At 45.1% G+C, this 25,032-nt stretch overlaps 1 protein-coding gene across 2 annotated transcripts in view; it reads right to left on the bottom strand.

Annotated features, from left to right (window-relative positions):
• Positions 1-5,191: 5,191 nt before the first annotated feature.
• The window catches only part of LOC129702216 (sodium/hydrogen exchanger 9B2-like), a 135,146-nt gene continuing 115,305 nt past the window's right edge, over positions 5,192-25,032 (bottom strand). For both annotated transcript variants that reach the window (XM_055643878.1, XM_055643871.1), the window contains 3 exons: positions 22,174-22,310; positions 15,421-15,613; positions 5,192-5,930 (listed from right to left, as the gene is read on the bottom strand). In XM_055643878.1, the coding sequence (XP_055499853.1) occupies positions 5,863-5,930; positions 15,421-15,613; positions 22,174-22,310 (398 nt within the window). In that variant the 3' untranslated portion in view covers positions 5,192-5,862. The remainder of the gene's footprint in view (positions 5,931-15,420; positions 15,614-22,173; positions 22,311-25,032) is intronic.

Raw genomic sequence — 25,032 nt, 5'->3', positions numbered from 1 at the left:
AATTTGTGTTTATTGTGTGTTTTTGTTATTTTTATTATATGTATGAATGACAATAAAGGATACTTTCATACTTTTGATGAGGTGTTCCACACCAGGGCATCGGAGATGTCCTCATTCTTCAGGGAACGGGGGTTCCCCTCTTGTACTATAGATGAGGCTCTCTTCTATTCCCCGTGACTCGTAACAAGGGCTAAGTCCCTCTTGTCCTCACCTTCCACCCTACCAGCCGTCACATACAACAAATAATCCTCTGACTTTTTCGCCACCTCCAACGTGATCCCACCACTTGCCACATCTTCCCATCTCCCCCCCTGTTTGCTTTCCGCAGAGACCGTTCCCTCCGGAACTCTGCGGTCAATACGTCCCTTCCCACCCGAACCACCCCCTCTTCGGCCACTTTCCCTTGCAACTGCAGGAAATGCTACACTTGTCGCTTGACCCCCCCCCTTGACTCCATTCAAGGACCCAAGCCGTCTTTCCAGGTGCGGCAGAGGTTCACCTGCACCTCCTCCAACCTCATCTATTGCATCCGCTGCTCTAGATGTCAGTTGCTCTACATCGGTGAGACCAAGCGTAGGCTTGCCGATCGCTTCGCCCAACACCTCCGCTCGATTCGCAATAACCAACCTGATCTCCCAGTGGCTCAGCACTTCAACTCTCCCTCCTATTCCGAATTCGACCTTTCTGTCCTGGGCCTCCTCCATGGCCAGAGTGAGGACCACCGTAAATTGGAGGAGCAGCACCTCATATTTCGCTTGGGCAGTTTGCACCCCAGCGGTATGAACATTGACTTCTCTATTTTCAGGTAGTCCTTACTTTCTCCTCCCCTTCTCAGCTCTCCCTCAGCCCACTGGCTCCACCTCTTCTTCTTCCCGCCCTTCCCCCCCACCCTCACATCAGTCTGAAGACGGGTTTCGACTCGAAAAGTTGCCTATTTCCTTCGCTCCATAGATGCTGCCTCACCCGCAGAGTTTCTCCAACATTTTTGTCTACCGCCATTCAATGTGATCATATAACCATATAACAATTACAACACGGAAACAGGCCATCTCGACCCTTCTAGTCCGTGCCGAACACGTATTCTCCCCTAGTCCCATACACCTGCGTTCAGACCATAACCCTCCATACCTTTCCCGTCCATATAACTATCCAATTTATTTTTAAATGATAAAAACGAACCTGCCTCCACCACCTTCACTGGAAGCTCATTCCACACAGCCACCACTCTCTGAGTAAAGAAGTTCCCCCTCATGTTACCCCTAAACTTCTGTCCCTTAATTCTCAAGTCATGTCCCCTTATCCACGTCAACTTGTTCAACCTTACTCTGGAACTTATTTGCTGGAACCCAGGCAACATTCTAGTAAATCTCCTCTGTACTCTCTCTATTTTGTTGACATCCTTCCTATAATTAGGCGACCAAAATTGTCCACCATACTCCAGAATTGGCCTCACCAATGCCTTGTACAATTTTAACATTACATCCCAACTTCTATACTCAATGCTCTGATTTATAAAGGCCAACACACCAAAAGCTTTCTTTACCACCCTATCTACATGAGATTCCACTTTCAGGGAACTGTGCACAGTTATTCCCAGATCCCTCTGTTCACCTACATTCTTCAATTCCCTACCATTTACCATGTATGTCCAATTTTGATTTGTCCTGCCAAGATGTAGCACCTCACACTTATCAGCATTAGACTCCATCTGCCATCTTTCAGCCCACTCTTCCAACTGGCATAAATCTCTCTCTAGACTTTGAAAATCTACTTCGTTATCCACAACCCCACCTATCTTAGTATCATCTGCATACTTACTAATCCAATTTACCACACCATCATCCAGATCATTGATGTACATGACAAACAACAGTGGACCGAACACAGATCCCTGTGGCACCCCACTCGTCCCTGGCCTCCTACCTGACAAACAACCATCCACCATTACTCTCTGGCATCTCCCATGCAACCACTGTTGAATCCATCTTGCTACTCCACCATTAATACCCAACCATTGAACCTTCTTAACCAACCTTCCATGAGGAACCTTGTCAAAGGCCTTACTGAAGTCCATATACACAACATCCACTGCTTTACCCGCATCAATTTCCCGAGTAACATCTTCAAAAAATTCAAGAGGATTAGTCAAACATGACCTCCCAGGCACAAATCCATGTTGACTGTTCCTAATCAGACCCTGTTTATCCAGATGCTTATATATATTATCTCTAAGTATCCTTTCCATTAATTTGCCCACCACTGACGTCAAACTAACAGGTCTATAATTGCTAGGTTTACTCTTAGACCCCTTTTTGAACAATGGAACAACATGCGCAGTACGCCAATCCTCCGGTACTATTCCCGTTTCTAATGACATTTGAAATATTTCTGTCATAGCCCCGGCTATTTCTACACTAACTTCCCTCAATGTCCTAGGGAATATCCTGTCCGGACCTGGAGACTTATCCACTTTTATATTTCTCAAAAGTGTAAGTACTTCCTCTTCTTTGAATCTCATAGTTTCCATAGCTACTCTACTTGTTTCCCTTAGCCCTCATAATATTATATCCTTCTCCTTGGTGAATACCGAAGAAAAGAAATTGTTCAATATCTCCCCCATTTCGTTTGGCTCTGCAGATAGCTGCCCACTCTGACTCTAATGGACCAATTTTATCCCTCGTTATCCTTTTGCTATTAATATAGCTGTAGAAACCTTTTGGATTTACTTTCACCTTACTTGCCAAAGCAACCTCAAATCTTCTTTTAGCTTTTCTAATTTCTTTCTTAAGATTCTTTTTACATTCTTTATACACCTCAAGCACCTCATTTACTTCATGCTACCTATAATTATTGTAGATCTCTCTCTTTTTCAGAACCAAGTGTCCAATTTCTTTTGAAAACCATGGCTCTTTCCCAATTTTTACTATTTCCTTTCAACCGAACAGGGACATAAAGATTCTGTACTCTTCAAATTTCACCTTTAAATGTACTCCGTTTCTCTTCCACATCTTTCCCATTAAACAAACTGTCCCAATTTACTCCTTTTAAATCCTTTCGCATCTCCTCAAAGTTAGCCTTTCTTCAATCAAAAATCTCAACCCTAGGTCCAGTTCTGACCCTCTCCATAATTATATTGAAACTAATGGTATTGTGATAACTGGTACCGAACTGTTCCCCAACGCATACCTCTGCCACCTGACCCGTCTCATTTCCTAACAGGAGGTCTAGCACCGCCCCTTCTCTAGTAGGTACTTCTATGTATTGCTGCAAAAAATTATCCTGCACACATTTTACAAACTCCAACACATCCAGCCCATTTACAGAATGAGTTTCCCAGTCTATGTGTGGAAACTCATGGCTGATCATCCACATTCAATACCCCGTTCCTGCCTTCTTCCCATAACCCTTGATTCCGCTAGCCCGAAGAGCTCTATCTAACTCTCTCTTGAATGTTGTATCCACTCCCTGCTCTAGATTCAGGAGCTATTGTTTAATTTTTCTATTTCTCTTCCTTCACCACATCTCCAACCTAAATAAAACTTGCAGGTGAAAACGATTCAATAATAGTTTAAAACAATTCAATAATTATAAACAAATAATTAATAAATAATAAGTTGAAATAATTCAAGTGAAACAATTTAGGGAGAGTTTTGTCTACCAAAACAAGAAAACATTTTTTTTTTTTGCCTGGCATTTTATTGTTATTACCGAAGTAAACGTGAATTACAAAATGTATATTTGGTGGAATTTTCTATCAAAACCATCAACCTTATTTATGCTATCTCATGTACAAAGCAAATGAATGCTTATTCCAATATTAAAGGAACGTTAGCGTACAAACCATTTCTATATACATAACAAATTTTAGGAACATTTAAAATTCAATCAATGCAAACATCCAGAAGCAATGATACTTTAATACCTTTCACAGGTTTAGCATGTTTTGTGTAAAATGTCCTACATGACTCTTGAACTCTTCATTGTAGTGAGTGCCTGACCTATTGTGGCACTCCTACAAGTTAATTCATTCACCTCCTGAGACTTCCTCTTTGTAAAACAAAATTATTTGAAATCTTTATTTTACTTTTGTAAACATGAGCCACTTGGTCCAACAGATCCCTGTCAACCAAAGACAGACACAAAAGCTGGAGTAACTCAGCAGGACACACAGTATCTCTGGAGAGAAGGAATGCGTTCTCTCCAATGATGCTGTCTGTCCAGCTTTTTGCGTCTATCTTCGGTTTAAACCAGCATATGCAGTTCCTTCTTACACAGATACCTGTCAACTCTTTGTTCTACATTAACCGTCTCTGATGTTCCCGCATCCCACATAATTCTCTGGCCTTAGTTGTGTTTATCTAGCATCAGTAGTATCTGCCTCAACTGTTACACATGGCACAGTTGTGTAGAAGTGTTTCCTAAATAAATAACAAAGTGTGCATGTTTTACTGATGATCTGTTGAGATCCAGGGCTGATGTCACAGAGCGAGCTCTGCCCTGCCTTCTGTCAGCTCAGATTCCGTGTAGATCATCTTTGGTTTCCAAAAAGATTTACGGGTGACTTGGGGATGTTTTGCATGATGCTGTACACATTGGTGCTTTCAATGTGACTCACCAAACTAATTTCACTCAGCTTTAAGGCAATGGACTGCTCAATAGATCAGTCATTGCTGTAACTGATAAACTTGACTTGACTTGACTTGACTTGAACTGACTGAACATTTCACGATGGGCTCTCAAGGTGGAAACTTTATCAGAGCTTCAAAATCTTTCAGCTTTGATTATTGCTTGGCCTTTGTACACAAGGTAATCTGTGAAGGCATCTACAGATAATGCATTCAAGGAAAGGGAATCAGGGACTTTACAACATTATTTACATCGGCATGTCCCTGAGTGTAAACATGTTGCTGTAAACTCAACCCGTATACAAAGAGGGAAGTACCATGAGGAAGTCCACCACCGAGGCCTCGTTCTCAGCCTCCCCAGGAGGATCTCAATCACAGTTACCCTGCAGAGGCAGAGAGGGATGAAGCATTTAAGAAGGAACTGCAGATACTGGAAAATCGAAGGTAGACAAAAGTGCTGGAGAAACATAGCGGGTGCAGCAGCATCTATGGAGCGAAGGAAATAGGCAACGTTTCGAGTCGGGGGGGGGGGGGGGGGGGGGGGGGGGGAGAAGAAAGGAAAAGGAAAAAGGAAGAGGAGGAGCCCGAGGGTGAGGGAGAGCTGAGAAGGGGAGGAGACAGCAAGGGCTAACGGAATTGGGGGTGCTGTGGAGAGGGTGTTGTGCTCACTGCCACAGAGCCTAAGCTATTTAAAGCAGGAGCAGCCTGGGTTACATCCAGAGGTGTATGTCAGGCATCAGACCACAGCTCCCATCTTATCCCTACAGTCAGCTCCAGTCTAGGGCAGCCCGTCAGTGGTGCTGGGCAGACCTGAGCATCAGGCTCCACCATGCTGCCTTCAGCAACTCACCCGTGAGAGGGAATTGAATGAGGAACGGACTGTGATCAAGCCCACATTGACCTCCTGGCCAAGGTATAATGCCTAGGGACGCTGCAAAATACTGACACCAACCCTGGTAACAGTAGTATATCAAGATCATTGCACAACGCAACCATTATGTCAAGAACAACGCTAAACGGTTGATTTCCACACATATAAGGCTCAAATATGCTTTTTTGTATATTTTGATTGTTTCTTTAAAAAATAAATCTACGTAATGTACAACCGTTAATTAAAAAAAGCATTTTAAAACCCATTTCCTCCAGTGTCTTCAGAACTATTTCCAGGAATCAAATCTGAGTTCAAACTCTAAGCAGACAATGTTTTGGAAGAATAGTCGGACAACAGGTGAGCGCTTCAGACCTCAATGTCGTTTTCTATCCCTTCTCCAGGATCACTTGTTAAAACGGTCCGTGATTCTGTACCTGTGGATCAAAACATCAGGATGTAAACCAGGGTCGATGCCAGCCAAAGGCTCCCCACACAATCAAGAGTCAAGAGTGTTTTATTGTCATATGTCCCAGATAGGACAATGAAATTCTTACTTGATGCAGCACAACACAATATGTAAACATAGTACACTGTAAACAATATGATAGAAACATAGAAAATAGGTGCAGGAGTAGGCCATTTGGCCCTTCGAGCCAGCACCGCCATTCATTGTGATCATGGCTGATCGTCCCCTATCAATAACCCGTGCCTGCCTTCTCCCCATATCCCTTGACTCCACTAGCCCCTCGAGCTCTATCTAACTCTCTCTTAAATCCATCCAGTGACTTGGCCTCCACTGGCCTCTGTGGCAGGGAATTCCATAAATTCACCACTCTCTGGGTGATAAACGAGAGAGAAAAAAAGTTAATGTATCATATATACACATACTCACAGATGTTTATATATATATAATTATATATATATTCCTCCTTATCTCCTTCCTAAAGGAACATCCTTTAATTCTGAGTCTATGACCTCGAGTCCTAGACTCACCCACCAGTGGAAACATCCTCTCCACATCCACTCTATCCGGGCCTTTCACTATTCGGTAAGTTTCAATGAAGTCCCCCCTCATTCTTCTAAACTCCAGTGAGTACAGGCCCAGCGCCATCAACACTCATCATATGCTAACCCACTCATTCCTGGAATCATTTTTATAAACCTCCTCTGGACCCTCTCCAGATTCAGCACATCCTTCCTCCGATATGGGGCCCACAATTGCTCACAATAGTCCAAATGCGGTCTGACCAGAGCCTTACAGAGCCTCAGCATTACATCTGTTTTCTATTCTAGTCATTTCGAAATAAATGCTAACATTGTGTTTGCCTTCCTTACTACCGATTTGACTTGCAAATTAACTTTTTGGGAATCCTGCACCAGCACTCCCAAGTCCCTTGGCATGCCCGATTTCTGGATTCTCTCCCCATTTAGAAAATAGTCTACGCCTTTATTCCTGCTACCAAAATGCATGACTCCACACTTTGCTACACTGTATTCCATCTGCCACCTCTCTGGCCACTTTCCCAACCTGTCCAAGTCCTTCTGCAGAGTCTCTGATTTCTCTACACTACCTGCCCCACCACCTATTTTCATATCATCAGCAAAGTTTGCCACAAAGCCTTCCATCCCCTCGTCCAAATCATTAATATACAACGTAAAGAGTAGCGGCACCAGCACCGACCCCTGCGGAACTCCGCTAGTCACTGGCAGCCAACCTGAAAAAGCCCCCGTTATTGCCACTCTTTGCTTCTGCCATCCAGCCAACCCAGGGCGGGATTTACGTATAAGCTTGACAAGCTTAAGCTTAGGGCCTCGAAATCTAGGCGGACCCCGGCCAAGGCAGGACACCTGCCGTTCAACTCTGGGCGGGCCCCCGTCTCTATCTCTATCTCTCTCTCTCTCTGTCTGTCAATCGCCGTCTCCGCCCGCCATCCATATCCATGTCTAAGCCGCAGGGTCTCCGCTCTCTGCTCGCTCCTCATCCGCCGGCACGGCAGGCCACCTTGCACATGCGCACTGCTACAGCCAGCATATCCTCCCCCCTGCACGTGCACACAACCACGGCCAGCACATCATCGCCCGCCCTGCGCTGCACACCGCCATGGCAATTGGTTGGAGCTGAGCACTTTCTCCCTCGCTTTGAATTGTGGGAGATCTGGCCACCATTGCCGTGACCGCTGAAAACCAACACAGAATCACTCCCTGACCCTGGATCTGGAGTAACTCCCTGGAGTAACTCTTGCTTCTGGTTTCCTGGTCCATAAATATGCTAAATGGAATTTAAACTGGAGGTGGTGGAGGGCTGAACAATAGCAGCCTATTGCATTTTATCTGTTTATTTATTGTGTACATATATGGTCTATGTTATATAAACACACTGAACTTTTATCTCCAGTTCTGTATTATGTTTACATGTTCTGTTGTGCTGCAGCAAGCAAGAATTTCATTGTCCTATCTGGGACACATGACAATAAAACTCTCTTGACTCTTGACTTGGACTTAAGCAAAAAAGGGTTCTTGGGGAAAAGAGAGGTATCTTAAATTTAGTTGCATCTGGTTGGGTAACTATGGTAGGGTGAGGACTATTCCATGCTTTAATTGTGCGGGGGAACTCCATGGAGCAGCTAGCAACTCTGGGTGAAATTGGGTGACGTTTCGGGTAGAGACCCTTCTTTTGACTCCCTCTGGTTTTAGTGTTGTAGTTTAATTTAAAGATACAGCGTGGAAACAGGTCCTTCGGCCCACTGTGTCTACGTCAAACACCGAACACCCGTACACTAGTTCTATCCCACACATTAGTGGGGTAAGTCAAGAGTCAAGAGTGTTTTATTCTCTCACGTCCCAGTTAGAACAATGAAATCCTTACTTGCAGCAGCACAACAGAATATGCAAACATAGTACTCTGTAAATAATGTTATAAACGATAAAACAAAACGGTGTATATTTACAACTATATAAATATATAAATATATATATATATATGTGTGTGTGTGTGTGTGTGTGTATAATATATATACCTACACACACACACACACACACACACAATTTCCCTCCTGGGATTAATAAAGTTCTATCGTATAGTATTGTGTGTGTAGGGAAGGAACTGCAGATGCTGGTTTAAACTGAAGATAGACACAAAAAGCTGGAGTAATTCAACAGGTCAGACAAAATCTCTGGACAAAAGGAAAATATTACGTTTTGGGTTGGGTCTAAAATAGGTTCCTGCACACCTTTGGAATGTGGAAGGAAACAAGAGCAGCCGGAGAAAACCCATACGATCAAAGGGAAAAGGAGCAAACTCCGTACAGACAGCACCCATATTCAGGATCAATTCCAGGTCTCTGGCACTTTTAGGCAGCAACTTTATGGCCAATGTACTGGGACATAGCGTCACTTGGAGATTTAAAACTGAAAATGGATATTTTCTTTTTTTAGTAACCAAAGTTATCAATGTATAATTTTTTGTGTGTTGGAAAACAAAATATAGTGGCACAGCTGGTAGACTTGCTGCCTCACACACCAGAGATCTGTGTTCGATTCTGTCCTCGGGCACGGTGTGTGTTGAATTTGCACATTCTCCCTGCAAGCGTGTGGGTTTACTCCCACATTCCAAAGACGCATTGGTTTTGTAGGTTAACTTGTCTCTGTAAAATGCCCCTAATGTGTAGGGAGTGGGTGAGGAAAGTGGGATAACGGAACTTGTGTGAATGGGTAGATAAAAATGCTGGAGAAACTCAGCGGGTGAAGCAGCATCTATGGAACGAAGGAAATAGGCGAGGTTTCAGGTTGAGACCCTTCTTCAAACTGATGTGAGGGTGGGGGGGGGCGAGAAGAAGAAAGGAAGAGGCAGAGACAGTGGGCTGAGGGAGAGCTGGGAAGGGCAGGAGAAAGCAGGGATTACCTGAAATTGAAGAAGTGAATGTTCATACCGCTGGTGTGTAAACTGCCCAAGCGAAATACCGCTGGTGTGTTTAAATCTCATTCCCATGGAAGAGGCCCAGAAAGAAAGCTATGATTTGAAGTGCTGGGGAAATCAGGTGGTTATTGACTAATCTTCTGGAATGATCGCCTGCCTAGGATGGTCTCACTAGGCAAGAACCTGGACAAGGGCAAGCCAGTGGAGGAGGTAGTGTACCTGGAAAGACTGCTTCAAATGGACAAAGCATTTGATATCAGTTTCATTCCAAAGAGGAAGAAAGATTCCAAGGGGAGTAAGGGGCGACCGTGGCTGACAAGAGAAGTCTGGGACAGAATAAAAATAAAAGAGAACCACTATAACATAGCAAAGATGAGCGGGAAGCCAGAGGATTGGGTGACTTTTAAAGAGAAACAGAAGATAACTAAAAAGGCAATATGGGGAGAAACGATGAGGTACAAAGGTAGCCAAGAATATATAGTGAAAGCTTCTTTAGGTATGTGAAGAGGAAAAAAAATTAGTGCTGACCCTGAAGATGAAAAGGGTGAAATCGGAAAATGGCAGATGGTTGAACATCTGTCTTCACTGAAGGACAAAACAATCAGATGTAGGGCCATTAACTAGGGTGACCTGAAGGAAATTCAAATTTGGCAGGCAGTGTAGACTGATGGGGGAAGGCTAACTCAAGGCTCGGCGTATCCCAGGGTACTTAAGGAAGTGGCTCTAGAAATCCGCAGCTATTTGACAATTTTCCAATGCATATTTCACTCATTTAGATGGAGGGTAGCTAATGTTAAAAGAAAGCGGGGAAGGGAAAACAGGGAATAAAACATTAGCAAACATTTGCAGATGGCACAAAAAAGCTGGGTGGCAGTAGCATGAACAGTGAGGAGAATGCTATGAGGATGGGAAATCAGGCTTGACTAATCTTCTGGACAGAGGATTGGAAAATGAAAGGGAGAGCCATGCACCTGCCAGAAAGCATTTGCCCAGTTTAATGTGGAAAATAAATGTATTGAGGTTATCCATGGATAGAAAATCTTTTGGTGGCAGAAATAGGAAGGCAAATTATATGTAAATGGTGTAAAGTTGGGAAAAGGGGAAGTATAACGGGATCTGAGGGTCCTTGTTCATCAGTCACTGAAAGTAATAGGTACAGCAGGCAGTGAAGAAAACAAATGGCATGTTGGCCTTCATAACAAGAGTAGTTGAGTATAGAAGCAAAGAGGTCCTTCTGTAGTTGTACAGGGCCCTAGTGAGACCACATCTGGAGTATTGTGTGCAGTTTTGGTCTCCAAATTGGAGGAAGGACATTCTTGCTATTGAGGGAGTGCAGTGTAGGTTCACAAGGTTAATTTCCGGGCTGGCGGGACTGTCATATGTTGATAGAATGGAGCGGCTGGGCTTGTATGCTCTGGAATTTGGAAGGATGAGAGGAGATCTTAATGAAACATATAAGATTATTAAGGGTTTGGACATGCTAGAGGAAGGAAACATGTTCCCGATGTTGGGGGAGTCCAGAACCAGAGGCCACAGTTTAAGAATAAGGGGTCAGAGATGAGGAAATACTTTTTTACACAAAGTTGTGAGTCTGTGGAATTCTTTGCCTCAGGGGGCAGTGGAGGCCAGTTCTCTGGATGCTTTCAAGAGAGAGCTAGATAGGGCTCTTAAAGATCAAGGGATATGGGGAGAAGGCAGGGTCGGGGTCCTGTTTGTGGATGATCAGTCATGATCACATTGAATGGCAGTGCTGGCTCAAAGGGCCAAATGGCCTACTCTTGCACAATTGTCTAATGTCTACCAATATAAATGTTTCTTAAATGTTGTGAAAGTACGTGCCTCAACTACTGGCAGCTGGTTCCTGTTAAATCTTTCCCCTCCTCACCTTAAACCCATGTCCTCTGGTTCTCAATATCTCTGGCCTGGGCAAGAGATGCTATCATTTACCTAACCTATTCATCCCGTGATCATCTCCTATAAATAGGAACCTTTATAAAGGATATGATTTCTGTTGTCTTTGTCGATCTCATCTATTTTCTAAAGATAGATATATAGTGCTGGAGTAACTCATCTCTCCTGTTTGCCATGTGCCCTTGGCCTGAGTCTTCTGGGCTTCAGGCACCAGCTGCTGGCTGCCACTGCCGTGCACTGTGTACACAGGAGCCGCTGCTTTCACCGCACGGGTTTGCCCCAGCATGAAACACACACAGTGTTCATTTAGGTTCATTTACAAGTCTGGGCATCTTGTAAGATGGAACCAACCTCTGAAACTACCTGCTGGAAAGTGAACAGGACTGGATTTGAACTGCCCCTGAGTGGCGGTAGCTTGATCACTGAACCCATTTACGTGAGGCATAAATTTGTACACAAATCTTCAGCCACCTCTTCTGGCCAAGGGTTAACTCCAGACAGCAATGCTTCTCATCAGAGCAATGGTACTTATAAAATACAAAGTTGAAGGGCAGTAATCTCTGAATAAAATGTTAACATATGTTCTATATATGTCTCGCCCCGAAACATATATTGCCTATTCTTTCGCTCCATAGATGCTGCCTCACCCGCTGAGTTTCTCCAGCATTTTTGTCTACCTTCTACATATGTACAGTCACAGGTGTGAGCTTTGCAAAAACAAAGTATGCATAAGCATTGATGTAGAGGCATCCTCGGAACCATGTCCATAACTCACTGTAAGTGGCAACACAAGTGGTTAGATTGGTAAAGAAGGCCTATAACCATATAACCATATAACAATTACAGCACGGAAACAGGCCATCTCGACCCTTCTAGTCCGTGCCGAACACGTATTCTCCCCTAGTCCCATATACCTGCGCTCAGACCATAACCCTCCATTCCTTTCTCGTCCATATAACTATCCCATTTATTTTTAAATGATAAAAACGAACCTGCCTCCACCACCTTCACTGGAAGCTCATTCCACACAGCCACCACTCTCTGAGTAAAGACGTTCCCCCTCATGTTACCCCTAAAATTGGTTAGCATAGGATTAATATAAACATGTGTGTTTGATGGTCAACGCGAACCTGTATGACCGTGACTCTCTATGACTCTAAGGAAGAATGTGCAGGAGAAATGGTAGTAAACTGAGAGAGTAATAAATAGAGTGATGAAGAGGGGGGGAAATGGCCAAAGTGGAAGTGTATGGCAAAAAAAAGGAGTTTGGGAATAATGATGCATTTATCATTTAATACGACTGCTTACAAAAGTGCCAATTGTATTTTTATGTCAATTGATCTTCCCCACCTGTTTGAAACAATCAATGCCAATCACATACACTTGCAAGATGCATCAGGACTCGGAGAATTAGCTAAGTAAGCAGTTTGCCATTGAGATATGATTTGGGCTACGAGACGTGGTTGAGGATAATAATGGATGAGGGAAAGGAGGAGAAAGGCAAAATGGGTGAGGAAAGACAAGAATCCATGGCCTTCTCCCCACATATTGTGGAGTGCAGTTGGAAGACAGGAAGGTGAATGACGTCTTGTCCCAACCCGAAACATCACCCATACATTCTCTCCAGAGATGCTGCCTGTCCCGTTGAGTTACTCCAGCATTTTGTGTCTATCTTCAAGTGGATAACGAGTTGAGGATGAAATAAGTAGTGATGCTAAGCTGCAGTTGCAGAGGGTTGAGCGGATACTTTAAAGAAATGGGGTCAGTGGTTGGAGTTGTGGAACATAGCAACATAATGGAAGGTGAGGGAACACAAATAATTTGGTGAAAATTAACACTGTAGGCTGTATATTCCTTGGGAAAGCCTGTTTGCCAATGGCAACCTGAGTCTCCTTGTAGCCAATTTCCTGCCTCAACACTGACATGGCTTCCAATATATTAATTCTGGAAGAAAAAGTTTGAAAAGTGTACAGAGGAGTGAACAAAGTGGAGAGAATAGAAGAGAAACAAGCAGAAAAGAAAAAAAAAGTCAGTAGCCAGAAAACATCGGAGGCTGGTAAGAGCATATTCTTTGATTTACTGATCACGCATCCCTGAAAACTACAGAATAATTAGTTTCATGATTTCCCTGTTACCTGTTCTGTATATATTCATGAGACGCCTCTTGAAATGTCTGCCTATCACCATGATAACTAGGGATAAATTAAATATAGTTGCACTTTTTGTTAAAGCAAAATTACATCTTTTAGGTAGGATTTAATGCAGATAAATTCCGTTTTTGCAAAGGATTTAGTAAAGGTGGCACATGCCATGTTTGATGCTTTATCCGCAATAATCTCAGAACAAGATATTTTGCATTGCCTTTTGAGAGATAACTATTCCACATGCAATTGACGTTTTAAAACAATTATTTGTAGATATATTTGGGATAGACAGAGTTGACGTGGATAAGCTTTTCCCACTGAGAGTAGGGAAGATTCAAACAAGGGGACATGACTTGAGAATTAAGGGACAGAAGTTTAGGGCTAACATGAGGGGGAACTTCTTTACTCAGAGAGTGGTGGCTATGTGGAATGAGCTTCCAGTGAAGGTGGTGGAGGCAGGTTCGTTTTTATCATTTAAAAATAAATTGGATAGTTATATGGACGGGAAAGGTATGGAGGGTTATGGTCTGAACGCAGGTGTATGGGACTAGGGGATATTACGTGTTCGGCACGGACTAGAAGGGTCGAGATGGCCTGTTTCCGTGCTGTAATTGTTATATGGTTATATGGTTAAACTTCTGTCCCTTAATTCTCAAGTCATGTCCCCTTGTTTGCATCTTCCCTCCTCTCAGTGGGAAAAGCTTATCCACGTCAACTCTGTCTATCCCTCTCGTCATTTTAAAGACCTCTATCAAGTCCCCCCTTAACCTTCTGCGCTCCAAAGAATAAAGCCCTAACTTGTTCAACCTTTCTCTGTAACTTAGTTGCTGAAACCCATGCCTATGGCATGCTTGCCTTCATAGGTCATGGCATTGAGCATAAGAGTTAGCAAGTCATAATGCAGCTCTGTACGACTTTGGTTGGGTTGCATTTGGAATATTGTTTGCAGTTCTGGTCGTCCCATTTCAGGAAGGATGTGGAGGCTTTGTAGAGGGGGTTTACCAGAATGACGCCTGCATTGTAGGGGGTTTCAGCTACAGGGAGAGGTTGAAACGGGTGCTGAGGAGGTTTACTAGAATTCTGCCTATATTAGAGGGTTATAAAGGTTACAGCTACAGGGAGAGTTGGACAGACTTGATGGCTGTCTTGGGTGTTAGAGGCTGAGAGGGGATTTGATAGAAGTTCAAAAGTTATGAGCGGCACAGATGGGCATGAAGTCAGAGCTATTTTCCCAGGATGAAAATGTCAAAGATGTGGGTGTCGTTAAGATGAGAGGGTAAAGTTTAAAGGAGATGAGCAGGGCAAGTTTTTTCCACACAGAAAGTGGTGGGAGCTTGTAACGAATTGCCGGGGGTGGTAGTGGAGGCATATATGATAGTGGTGTTTAAGAGGCTTTTAGACAGGCACATGTAAATGGAGGAATGTGGATTACATGCAGGCAGAGGGGATGAGTTTAACTTAGCATCATGTTCGACATGGACATTGTGGGCCGAAGAGCCTGTTCCTGTGCTGTATCTCTATATATGGTCTATATGGTGGCGCAGCGGTAGAGTTCCTGCCTCACAGCGCCAGAGACCCGGGTTCAATCCCGACTACGGGTGCAGTCGATACGGAGTTTACACATTCTTCCCGTTACCTCCAGGGTTTTTTCCAGCTGCTCCGGTTTCTTCCCACATCCCAAAGACATACAGGTTTGTAGGTTAATTGGCTTTGGTAAATTGCTCCCTAGTGTGTAGAATAGAACTAGTGTACTAGGAGATTGTTAGTCTGCGCGGACACGTTTGGCCGAATGGCCTGTTCCCACACTGTATCTCTAAAAAACAAATATGTTCTATGTACCCACCCATGTTTACAGACCCACCTTTGTTTCATTTAACATTCCTCACACATGCATTGAGTGGAATTGCTGTAAAGAGGTGCCCCAGGCATCAGCATTGTTTGCGAATGACTGACCTGCATCATCTGCTCCCTGCTCCCTCTCTTTCTGCAGCAGCTTTGGACCCAGCAGGCCGATGATGACGGCTCCGATGGGAGCGGTGATCAGGATACCCAGAAAGGCCACGGTCAGAACGCACATCCCGTACTCCACCGCCGTCTTCTCATTGCGGATCCGCGCCATGTCCAAAGCCACAGACCCGATGGCAGCCTGGTGCAGCACAGAGGACAAGGTTTAACGCACAGCATCTTGATAACACAACACGTCATGAAGCATTAGAAGATCACCTCACTTTGCTGGCACACCCCCTGGTCGGTCAGTGTGTGTCCCTGCTCCACTCTGCAGCCAGATTGAAGAACGGCATTACCATGACCATGCTATGATTGCAGCTGACAGAAATGTAAACCACAGATGGCCAGAGACTGATTAAAGATTTGTTTTATTTATTCTTTAGACTTTAGAGATACAGTGCATAAAGTGGACCTTCAGCCCACCGAGTCCGTGCCGACCAACGATCACCCCGTGCCCTAACACTCTCCTTCACACTAGGGACGATTTTTACTGTAGCCAATTAACCTACAACCCTAGTGTTTAAGAAGGAACTGCAGATGCTGGAGAATCGAAGGTACACAAAAAAGCTGGAGAAACTCAGCGGGTGCAGCAGCATCTATGGAGCGAAGGAAATAGGCAACGTTTTGGGCCGAAACCCTTCAGGGTTTCGGCCTGAAACGTTGCCTATTTCCTTCGCTCCATAGATGCTGCTGCACCCGCTGAGTTTCTCCAGCTTTTTTGTGAACCTACAAACCTATATGTCTTTGGAGTGTGGGAGGAAACCGGAGCACCCAGAGAAAACCCACTCGGTCACAGGGAGAACATACAAAATCCGTACAGACAGCACCCAAGGTCAGGACCGAACCCGTTTCTCTGGATCTACGAGGCAGCAGCTCCACCGCTGTGTCACTGTGCCACCTGGACTGTGTATTGCTGACATGACTGGTATTTATTAACGATCCCTAATTGTCGAAGATGTAAGCAGCTTTCTTAAACCACTGCAATTGCTCTTGGAAGGGTGATCGAGGATTTTGACCCAGTGACAGTAACAGGCCAGTGATGTCTCAGAGGCAGATTGCAGTGTAGACACAAGGAACTGCAGGTTGTGCTTTTCCAAAAAAGGACAAAGTACTGGAGTAACTCAACGGTTCAGGCAGCATCTGGGGAGAATATGAATAAGTGACGTTTCAGTTCAGGACCCTTCTTCAGATGCAACACCATCCAAGACAAACAAGCTTGCATCATTCACATCCCATCGACTGCCCTGAACATTCACCACCACCATGGCTGCAGAGTGTACCATTTACAGAAGATAGGCACAAAATGCTGGAGTAATTCAGTGGGAGAGGCAGCATCTCTGGAGGGAAGGAATGGGTCATTTTTCGAGTCAAGACCCTTCTTCAGACTCCGTACCATTTACAGTCTGAACAAGGGTCTCTACCCAAAGCCTTGCCTGCCCACGTTCTCCGGAGTTGCTGCCTTACCCGCTGAATTACTCCAGCACTTTCTGTCAGATTAGAGTGTAGTTTGAAGAGGAACATAGTGGGATTGCCATGTTCCTGCTGCCAATCCGCCTTGGTGTGAAGGTTGCAGGTTTAGGATGTGCTTTGGTGGACAAGGGCAATGCATCTGTAGCTGGGACACACAGCAGTGGAGTGCTTAGGGTAGGAGATGGGGTGCCAATGAAGTGAGCTTGTTTGCCTCGGATGGTGTTGATCTTCCTCAGTTGCTGACAGCAGGTTCATCAGGCAGCGGAGAGTGATCCTAGACATTTCTGACATGGCTGGTGGACGACTCCTGGGGTCTCCGGGGGTGAGGGGACTGTTTGGTGATGACTCCACAGGAGGTTGATGGTGGGGCCGAGCGATGGTTGTGCCATTAAATGCCAGGAGCATGTGGTCAGCCCTCGCCGCTGGAAATGGTGGGGCTTTAATGTGTTCACACTATTGGGGCTGCGCAATGGCACAGCGGTAGAACTGCTGCCTCACAGCGCCAGAGACCCGGGTTCCATCCTAACTACAGCTTCTGGCTGTACGGAGTTTGTACGTTCACCCTGATTTTCCACGGGTGCTCCGGTTTCCCCCCACACTCAAAAGATGTACAGGTTTGTAGGTTAATTGGCTTCTGTAAAATTGTACATTGTCCCCAGTGTGTATTGCTATTGTACAGGGTGATTGCTGGTCTATACGGACTTGGTGGGCCGAAAGGCCTGTTTCCACACTGTATCTCTAAACTCCAAAGTAAAATCTAAAGAGCAGGATAATGAGAGCATCTATGGTCAGGTAGATGCCAGCCAGGGGTGCAGTTGGACAGAACAGGTCAAACCAGTTATTGAGAAGGTAGATCCTGACTTCACTATTCTTGTTAGTCTGCATCTATTTATTGAGCGCACCATCCCATCTGTTATATAACCACTTTGTTCACCACTTTCAATGAACTATGTGCATCCACCCATAGATCTGTCGATTCTGCTTTTGTGCATGTCAAATTGATTCTCATGAATTTGATTTAATGTTTTGAAGAGGGGACCAAGAGGACTGATGAGGGTAGGGTGATAGAGGTTGTCTACGTGGATTTTAGCAAGGTGTTCGCAAGGTCCCACATGATCGGTTAGGTCATGTCTTATAGAAACTTACAAAATTCTTAAGGGGTTGGACAGGCTAGATGCAGGAAGATTGTTCCCGATGTTGGGGAAGTCCAGGGCAAGGGGTCACAGCTTAAGGATAGAGGGGAAATCCTTTAAGACCGAGATGAGAAAAACATTTTTCACACAGAGAGTGATGAATCTCCGAAACTCTCTGCCACAGAAGGTAGTTGAGGCCAGTTCATTGGCTATATTTAAGAGGCAGTTGGATGTGGCCCTTGTAGCTAAAGGGGTCAGAAGGTATGGCGAGAAGGCAGGTACGGGATACTGAGTTGGATAATCAGCCATGATCATATTGAATGGCGGTGCAGGCTCGAAGGGCCAAATGGCCTACTCCTGCATCTATTTTCTATGTATCTATGTATATGGGAGCCAGAGTGAGGTGACCAATCGGAATCAAAATTAACCAACAGTGGGTCCGGCAGCATCTGTGGAGGGAAATAGACCCTTCAAGACGTTGGCCTGCTTTACCCCAACAGCTTTGTGTTTTGCTCAAGATTCCAGCATTGTGTCTCCTGGATACAAAATTGCCTTGGTGGTAGTGGATGTTGTCTTTCAGGCTGGAGGCCTGAGAGCAGTGGCATGCTGTAGCGATCCAAGCTGGTCTCTGTTGTTTGTCATGTCTATTGCGAACTTGACTGTAACTGAAACATCTCCAGTTTTAAAGCCCCCAAATAGTCCGATTATAGTTTGGCCCAGGCAGGAGCCGTGGACATCCCACGGGAGCTGCACAGTCCTTTGCTATCCCATACGCTGTTGCAGCGTATTGCCCTCTCCTCAATGACTCTCCACCCATACTTGCTCCACTTGAGCTAACTCATTCCCAAAACCAAGTCCAGCCTTCCTAGTTGGAGCAGAAATATGGCAATCAGGGAAAACTACATTTTTTATTGTCATATATCAAAAAGTGCAACAATGACATTCTTACTTGCAGTAGAACAGGTCTGTAAATATGTATTACTCATGGACTACACAATAAACAAAATAGTTCAATAAATTAAAAGAACAATATTAGTGCAAAACAAAACCCTGAAGTCCCTAGTACAATTTGTAGCTCAAAGTTTAGTTGCTGTTTGTAGTGTTTGCTGGCAAGAAGCTGTTCCTGAACCTGGTCATAGTTTTGACTCTTAAACCTTCTTCCCGATGACAGGAGTGAAATGATCCTTGATGATGCTGGCGGCCTTTTTGAGGAGGCGGCTCCGTCGATCACGACAACTATCTATCGTCCTACAACAAACACTCTCCTGGCCGTGCCCTCTCCCCCACTTAAAAATGAGTCACTCGTGGTATAATGCCTATTTATTTATTTATTTATTTAAAATTGGGAGCAATTGTACAAAAAAAAGTAACTTGACAGTTCTACAACTCTAGCACAGCTTCCATTTTAACATTTTACAAACAGAATATTAAATTGAAAAGAGAAGAAAGAGAAAAGAAAAGAGAAAAGTGAAAAGGAGAAAGAAGAGGAGATATGTCCGTCAACCCACCCATGCACCCGCTCACCCAGCCTTACAATTAGGTTTGAATTTGTGTTCAACCATTGTATTGCTCAAGAAATTGCAATGGAGTCAATTTTTTTGAAAAATATTTTAGGAAGATATATCGGTATTGACTGGAATAGGTATAAAAGTTGCGGGAGAAACTTTACGGCATTTAGTCTACCGAGAAGAGAAATAGGCAGAGCCTCAGAATGGCTCTTGACTTAGAAAAGAGAACTCTTTGCCTGACAACTTCGGATGGAAAGTCTCTGAAGATTTGTAATTGTTGGCCTTGGAATGTTAAATGCCTGTCCTTGGCCACTTTACGCAGGGTTTCCTCCAGGACATGGCAGTGATGCACCCGCAGGATCAGATGTCTCGGTGGGGCATTGTCGTCCTGCCAGGTTCTCAGAGCTCCATGTGCCCGGTCGAGTACGGGTTTTTCCTCCAAAGCGAGTACATCCTGAAGTAGTTGAGCCGTAAAGTCGCAGAGTTTTTGACCATGTTCCTTGCCTTCTTTCACTCAGACAATCCTTAAGTTCTGACGCTTGGAACGCCCCTCCAGATCTAGACATTTTTCTGTTACTTTTGATAACAAACCGGAGATGCGTTCCACTTCGGCTTCCAGTTTATCTGTAACATCGGAGTTTGTTGCTGCTGCTATATCCAGCTCCCAGATAGACTCACTGTGTGTAAGTGAGGTAGCCAGAATAGATTCCAGCTTGTGGCTGATGTCGGTTTCCAGCCTTTGAATTTCCCCTTACAGGTTGGTATTTACCTCCTCAATACGAGAGTCTGTCTTGTCACAGTCTTGCTTCACTATCGAAAGTTCCAGGCGTAGAAGCGCTCCAATGTCTTGCAGGGCCGGCGTTTGAATTGCTGTTTCTTCTCGGGACTGCTCTTCAGGCGAGGTCGAGGCTTCACTCTTCGAGCCTTCCTCCTCGATTCTTTTCGGCCGTTTGGGTGACATGTTCGTGAATTACGGGAGTTGCATAATTATGACGTCTGCTGAGCCTCTACCGGTGAGTATATAGTTTAACGATCCGTTTCGTTCTTTTTTTAAAGTTATTTAGTCGACACGGTGCAGAGGTGTTGCACGCGCGTCCTAACCCTCCATAGCGCCACCGGAAGTCCGGTACAATGTTTTTAGATCCAAACTCCCTGGAGCAAACCTTTATCACATCAGCACTCGAGTAAATGCAGAAGTGGTTACAGAACCAGATTACACCAGGATATGACTGACTCTTTTCTGTCTATCTGGTAGTTGCTAATTGACCCTCTCCATGTACCCTTACTGCAAAGTTAATTCATTAAATTATCCAGAAAACAAATTCTACTTCAGCATTTTGTGTTTTGCTGAAGATTCCAGCATCTGCAGTTCCTTGAGTCTCCAAACAAATTCTATTGTCTATTTTTAGTGGTACAGAATGCAGTCAGTTTGGCAAAGGCCTTCACACATGAGGCCCAGAAAGGACATTAGAAAGCAAGTTTAATTTAGTTTAGAGATACAGCATGGAAACAGGCCCATTGGCCTACACCAACCAGCGAACCCCTCACACTAACTCTATCCTACACACACTAGGGTCAATTTACACTTATACATAGAAACATAGAAAATAGGTACAGGAGTAGGCCATTTGGCCCTTCGAGCCTGCACCATACAATATGATCATATAACCATATAACAATTACAGCACGGAAACAGGCCATCTCGGCCCTACAAGTCCGTGCCGAACAACTTTTTTCCCTTAGTCCCACCTGCCTGCACTCATACCATAACCCTCCATTCCCTCCTCATCCATATGCCTATCCAATTTATTTTTAAATGTTACCAACGAACCTGCCGCCACCACTTCCACTGGAAGCTCATTCCACACCGCTACCACTCTCTGAGTAAAGAAGTTCCCCCTCATGTTACCCCTAAACTTCTGTCCCTTAATTCTGAAGTCATGTCCTCTTGTTTGAATCTTCCCTATTCTCAAAGGGAAAAGCTTGTCCACATCAACTCTGTCTATCCCTCTCATCATTTTAAAGACCTCTATCAAGTCCCCCCTTAACCTTCTGCGCTCCAGAGAATAAAGACCTAACTTATTCAACCTTTCTCTGTAACTTAGTTGTTGAAACCCAGGCAACATTCTAGTAAATCTCCTCTGTACTCTCTCATGGCTGATCATCCAACTCGGCATCCTGTACCTGCCTTCTCTCCATACCCCCTGATCCCTTTAGCCACAAGGGCCACATCTAACTCCCTCTTAAAGCTTCTACAAAGCCAATCAACCTATAAACCTGTACGTCTTCGGAGGGTGGGAAGAAACTGAAGATCTCAGAGAAAAACCACGCGTTCACGGGGAGAACGTACAAACTCTGTACAGTGAGCACCAGTAGTTGGGATGGAAACCTGGACTCCGACGCTGCAAGTGCTGTAAGGCAGCAACTCTACCGGTGCGCCACCGTGCCGCCTTAGGTGAAGAGGATGGGAAGGTATCTAGGGCAGTCTGTGGACCAGGCAAACGAGGGCAAGTGGTACAAGCACTATTACAAACGGTTAATTTTTCACATTGACAGGCAATCAGGTAACGTCAAACCAGTACACTGACCTGAACCGTTGCTTTGGGAACCCAAGCCAAGGAAATAAAAACTTTTTCCTTCATGTTAAATCCAGAGCAGTTTACCATTAAAAATGTTACGAAGATTCTGACTACAAGAGATACGCAGAGAGTGGCGATTCCCAGGCCTGGAGTAAAACAAAATGTCAGATTACTGAACATCAGCTAATTCAGATTATAAACATTATAATCCCACACAGAAATGGTGCATAAATAATCGTCAACATGCCAGCTAACATTCAGTCAGGTCCGGAATTAAAACAGAAACATTGGAAATACTCAGCTGGTCAGGCAGTACCTGTGGAGGGAGAAATCGAGTTAATACTTCAGGGCAATGAGTTTTGAAAGGAACTGGGAAATGTTGAAAGCATTTGAGAGGTTGAAGAGTGGCTGGGTGGGGGGGAAGGGGGGAGTCGTCAGTGAGGGGAAACTGGTGAGAACATAGGGATGTGTGTTGTAGGATGAAGTTACTGAGGGTGGTGGTGGTGCTGGCTGAGAGGGCAGTGAGGTGCAAGTGTGAGGAAATGAATGAGAACAGAGTACAGGAACATTGCCTCAACTGTGCCCTACATCACACTGCAGTTGCTGCAAACCCGAGATAAAAGAAGCAGAAATACCACATGCCTGGCAGCATGTCTCGGTCCATCTTTAATCGGACTTTACTGGACTCTTGCACTAACTGTTACTCTGTTTATCCTGTATTTGTACACTGTGGGCAGCTTGATTGTAAACATAATTAGTATTTCCGCTGACTGGATAGCACGCAACAAAAAGCTCTTCACTGCACCTCGGTTCACCTGACAATGAACCAAACTAAGCATCTGTAGAGAGAGAAAATTCAACGATTGTTACCGGCTTTGTGAACGAGCCAGTTTGATACCAAATGGAAAGGCTGTTTGTCATTGGATCATGATATGATTCTTGGAGTTTTTGCTGCGCTCCATTGCCTGCATTTCTACTCTCACTCCTGACCCGCTGAGGTACTCCAGCACTCTGTGTCCATGTTCTCCAGAGATGCTGCCTGACCCGCGTTACTCCAGCACTGTTACTCCAGCACGCTGTGTCCATGCTCTCCAGTGATGCTGCCTGACCCACTGAGTTACTACAGCACCCCTTGTTTTGTAAACCAGTATCTGCAGTTCTTTGTGTCAACAATAGTGTTCATTTTGTCCTCATCTTTTATCCTATCGGCCTGTATATTCAATAGGTAATCCTCAATAACATCTAGCTGCTTCAATGTAAAGCCATCGTCAGACGTTCCCTTCCTCCAAGCATTGCGAAGGGCAGCTCCCCACAGTCTCAGGTTTATTTTCTATCTCATCAATGCTCACTTTCCTTTGCACGCAGATGAAATCTCTGCCCTTTAATGTCTTCCTTTCCCACTCGTGCCATTGAAGCAGCACTTACCCCTCACTCCACACCTTCCACGTTCAGTGTACAGTGGCCTCCTCTACAATGGAGAAACCACACGCAGATCAGGTGCCCACTCTGCACAACACCTCCGTTCACTCAAGCTTTCACCTCTCTGTCCGTCCCACCGTGCCCTCTCCGCCATTGACCTCCTCCACCGGTACAGCAAAGGCCAGAGTAAATGAGAGGAACAGCATTTCACCTTACAACCAGCCACAATGCAGCTCTCAGATGCAATGATTTCACATAATCAGTCCCGTCCGCATTACATCAGGTATGGTCCTTTCCGATCATCAAGCTGCAATGTTGACCCTTCTTCCTGTCTCCACGGATGTTCCTGACCGGATGTATTTCCCAGTATTCTCTTATATTTCGGGTTAGTTTAGTTTAGTTTAGTTTAGAGATACAGCGCATAAACAGGCCCTTTGGCTCACCGAGTCCGCACTGACCAGCAATTCCCGTACACTCGCACAATTTACCATTTGTACTGAACCCAATTAACCTACAATCCTATATGTCTTTGGAGAGTGGGAGGAAACCAGAACTCAATGTGGTCACAGGGAGAATGGACAAACTCCATACAGTCAGAAGTCCTTAGTCAGGATGGAACCCGTGTCTCTGGCATTGTAAGACAACAACTCTACCGCTATGCCACTGTGCCCCCCCCCCAGCAACTGTAGAGTGTTGTACTGTGAGGGAAGGCACCAACGTCAGTCCTCTAATGTTCCTGATATTCGCCCTTGGTCAGGGCCTCCCCGAGCCCTCCGCAGTCGCTGCTACGGGCGGCCCAATGTTTAGGCCCGCTCGCCGGGGTGATGTAAGTCCGATGTTGGGGCTGGAGGACCTCCTCAGCAGCTTGGACATCCGAGTCGGGCACCTCCTACATGTTCGGGCTCCCAAAGTCCGCAGGCCGTGCTGGGCGGAGATGCAACGCTGGCGGCCCTCGGCAAAGGGCCCCAGGACTCCACGATGTCGGTCAGCACCGCCCGCGTTGGAAGCTCTCCCAAACCGCAGCTCCGCGATGTTGGAGAGGTGGCCCAATGCTCCGGAGCTCCAAACGGCGATCCAGGTAGGCATCGCCCGCTCCGCGGTGTATCCAGTGCCGTGCCGCCGCTGTTGTAGCTATGGTCCTGTTCCCGGTCCCCGGCAGGAAAGGCCGCTCTGATACAGGTGATAGGCCGCGAGGAGGGGGAAGGACGCGACTCGGAGAATAGTCGCGTCCCCGCTAGGAAGCGACTGGGAACCTGGTAGTTCTTTCTAAATCTCCCTCTGAGTAAAGAAGTTGGGATGTAATGTTAAAATTGTCCAAGGCATTGGTGAGGCCAATTCTGGAGTATGGTGTACAATTTTGGTCGCCTAATTATAGGGAGGATGTCAACAAAATAGAGAGAGTACAGAGGAGATTTACTAGAATGTTGCCTGGGTTTCAGTAACTAAGTT

This window comes from Leucoraja erinacea, chromosome 1 (assembly GCF_028641065.1).
Source record: "Leucoraja erinacea ecotype New England chromosome 1, Leri_hhj_1, whole genome shotgun sequence".
Classification (NCBI taxonomy): domain Eukaryota; kingdom Metazoa; phylum Chordata; class Chondrichthyes; order Rajiformes; family Rajidae; genus Leucoraja; species Leucoraja erinaceus.
This window is presented reverse-complemented; position numbering and strand designations above follow the sequence as displayed.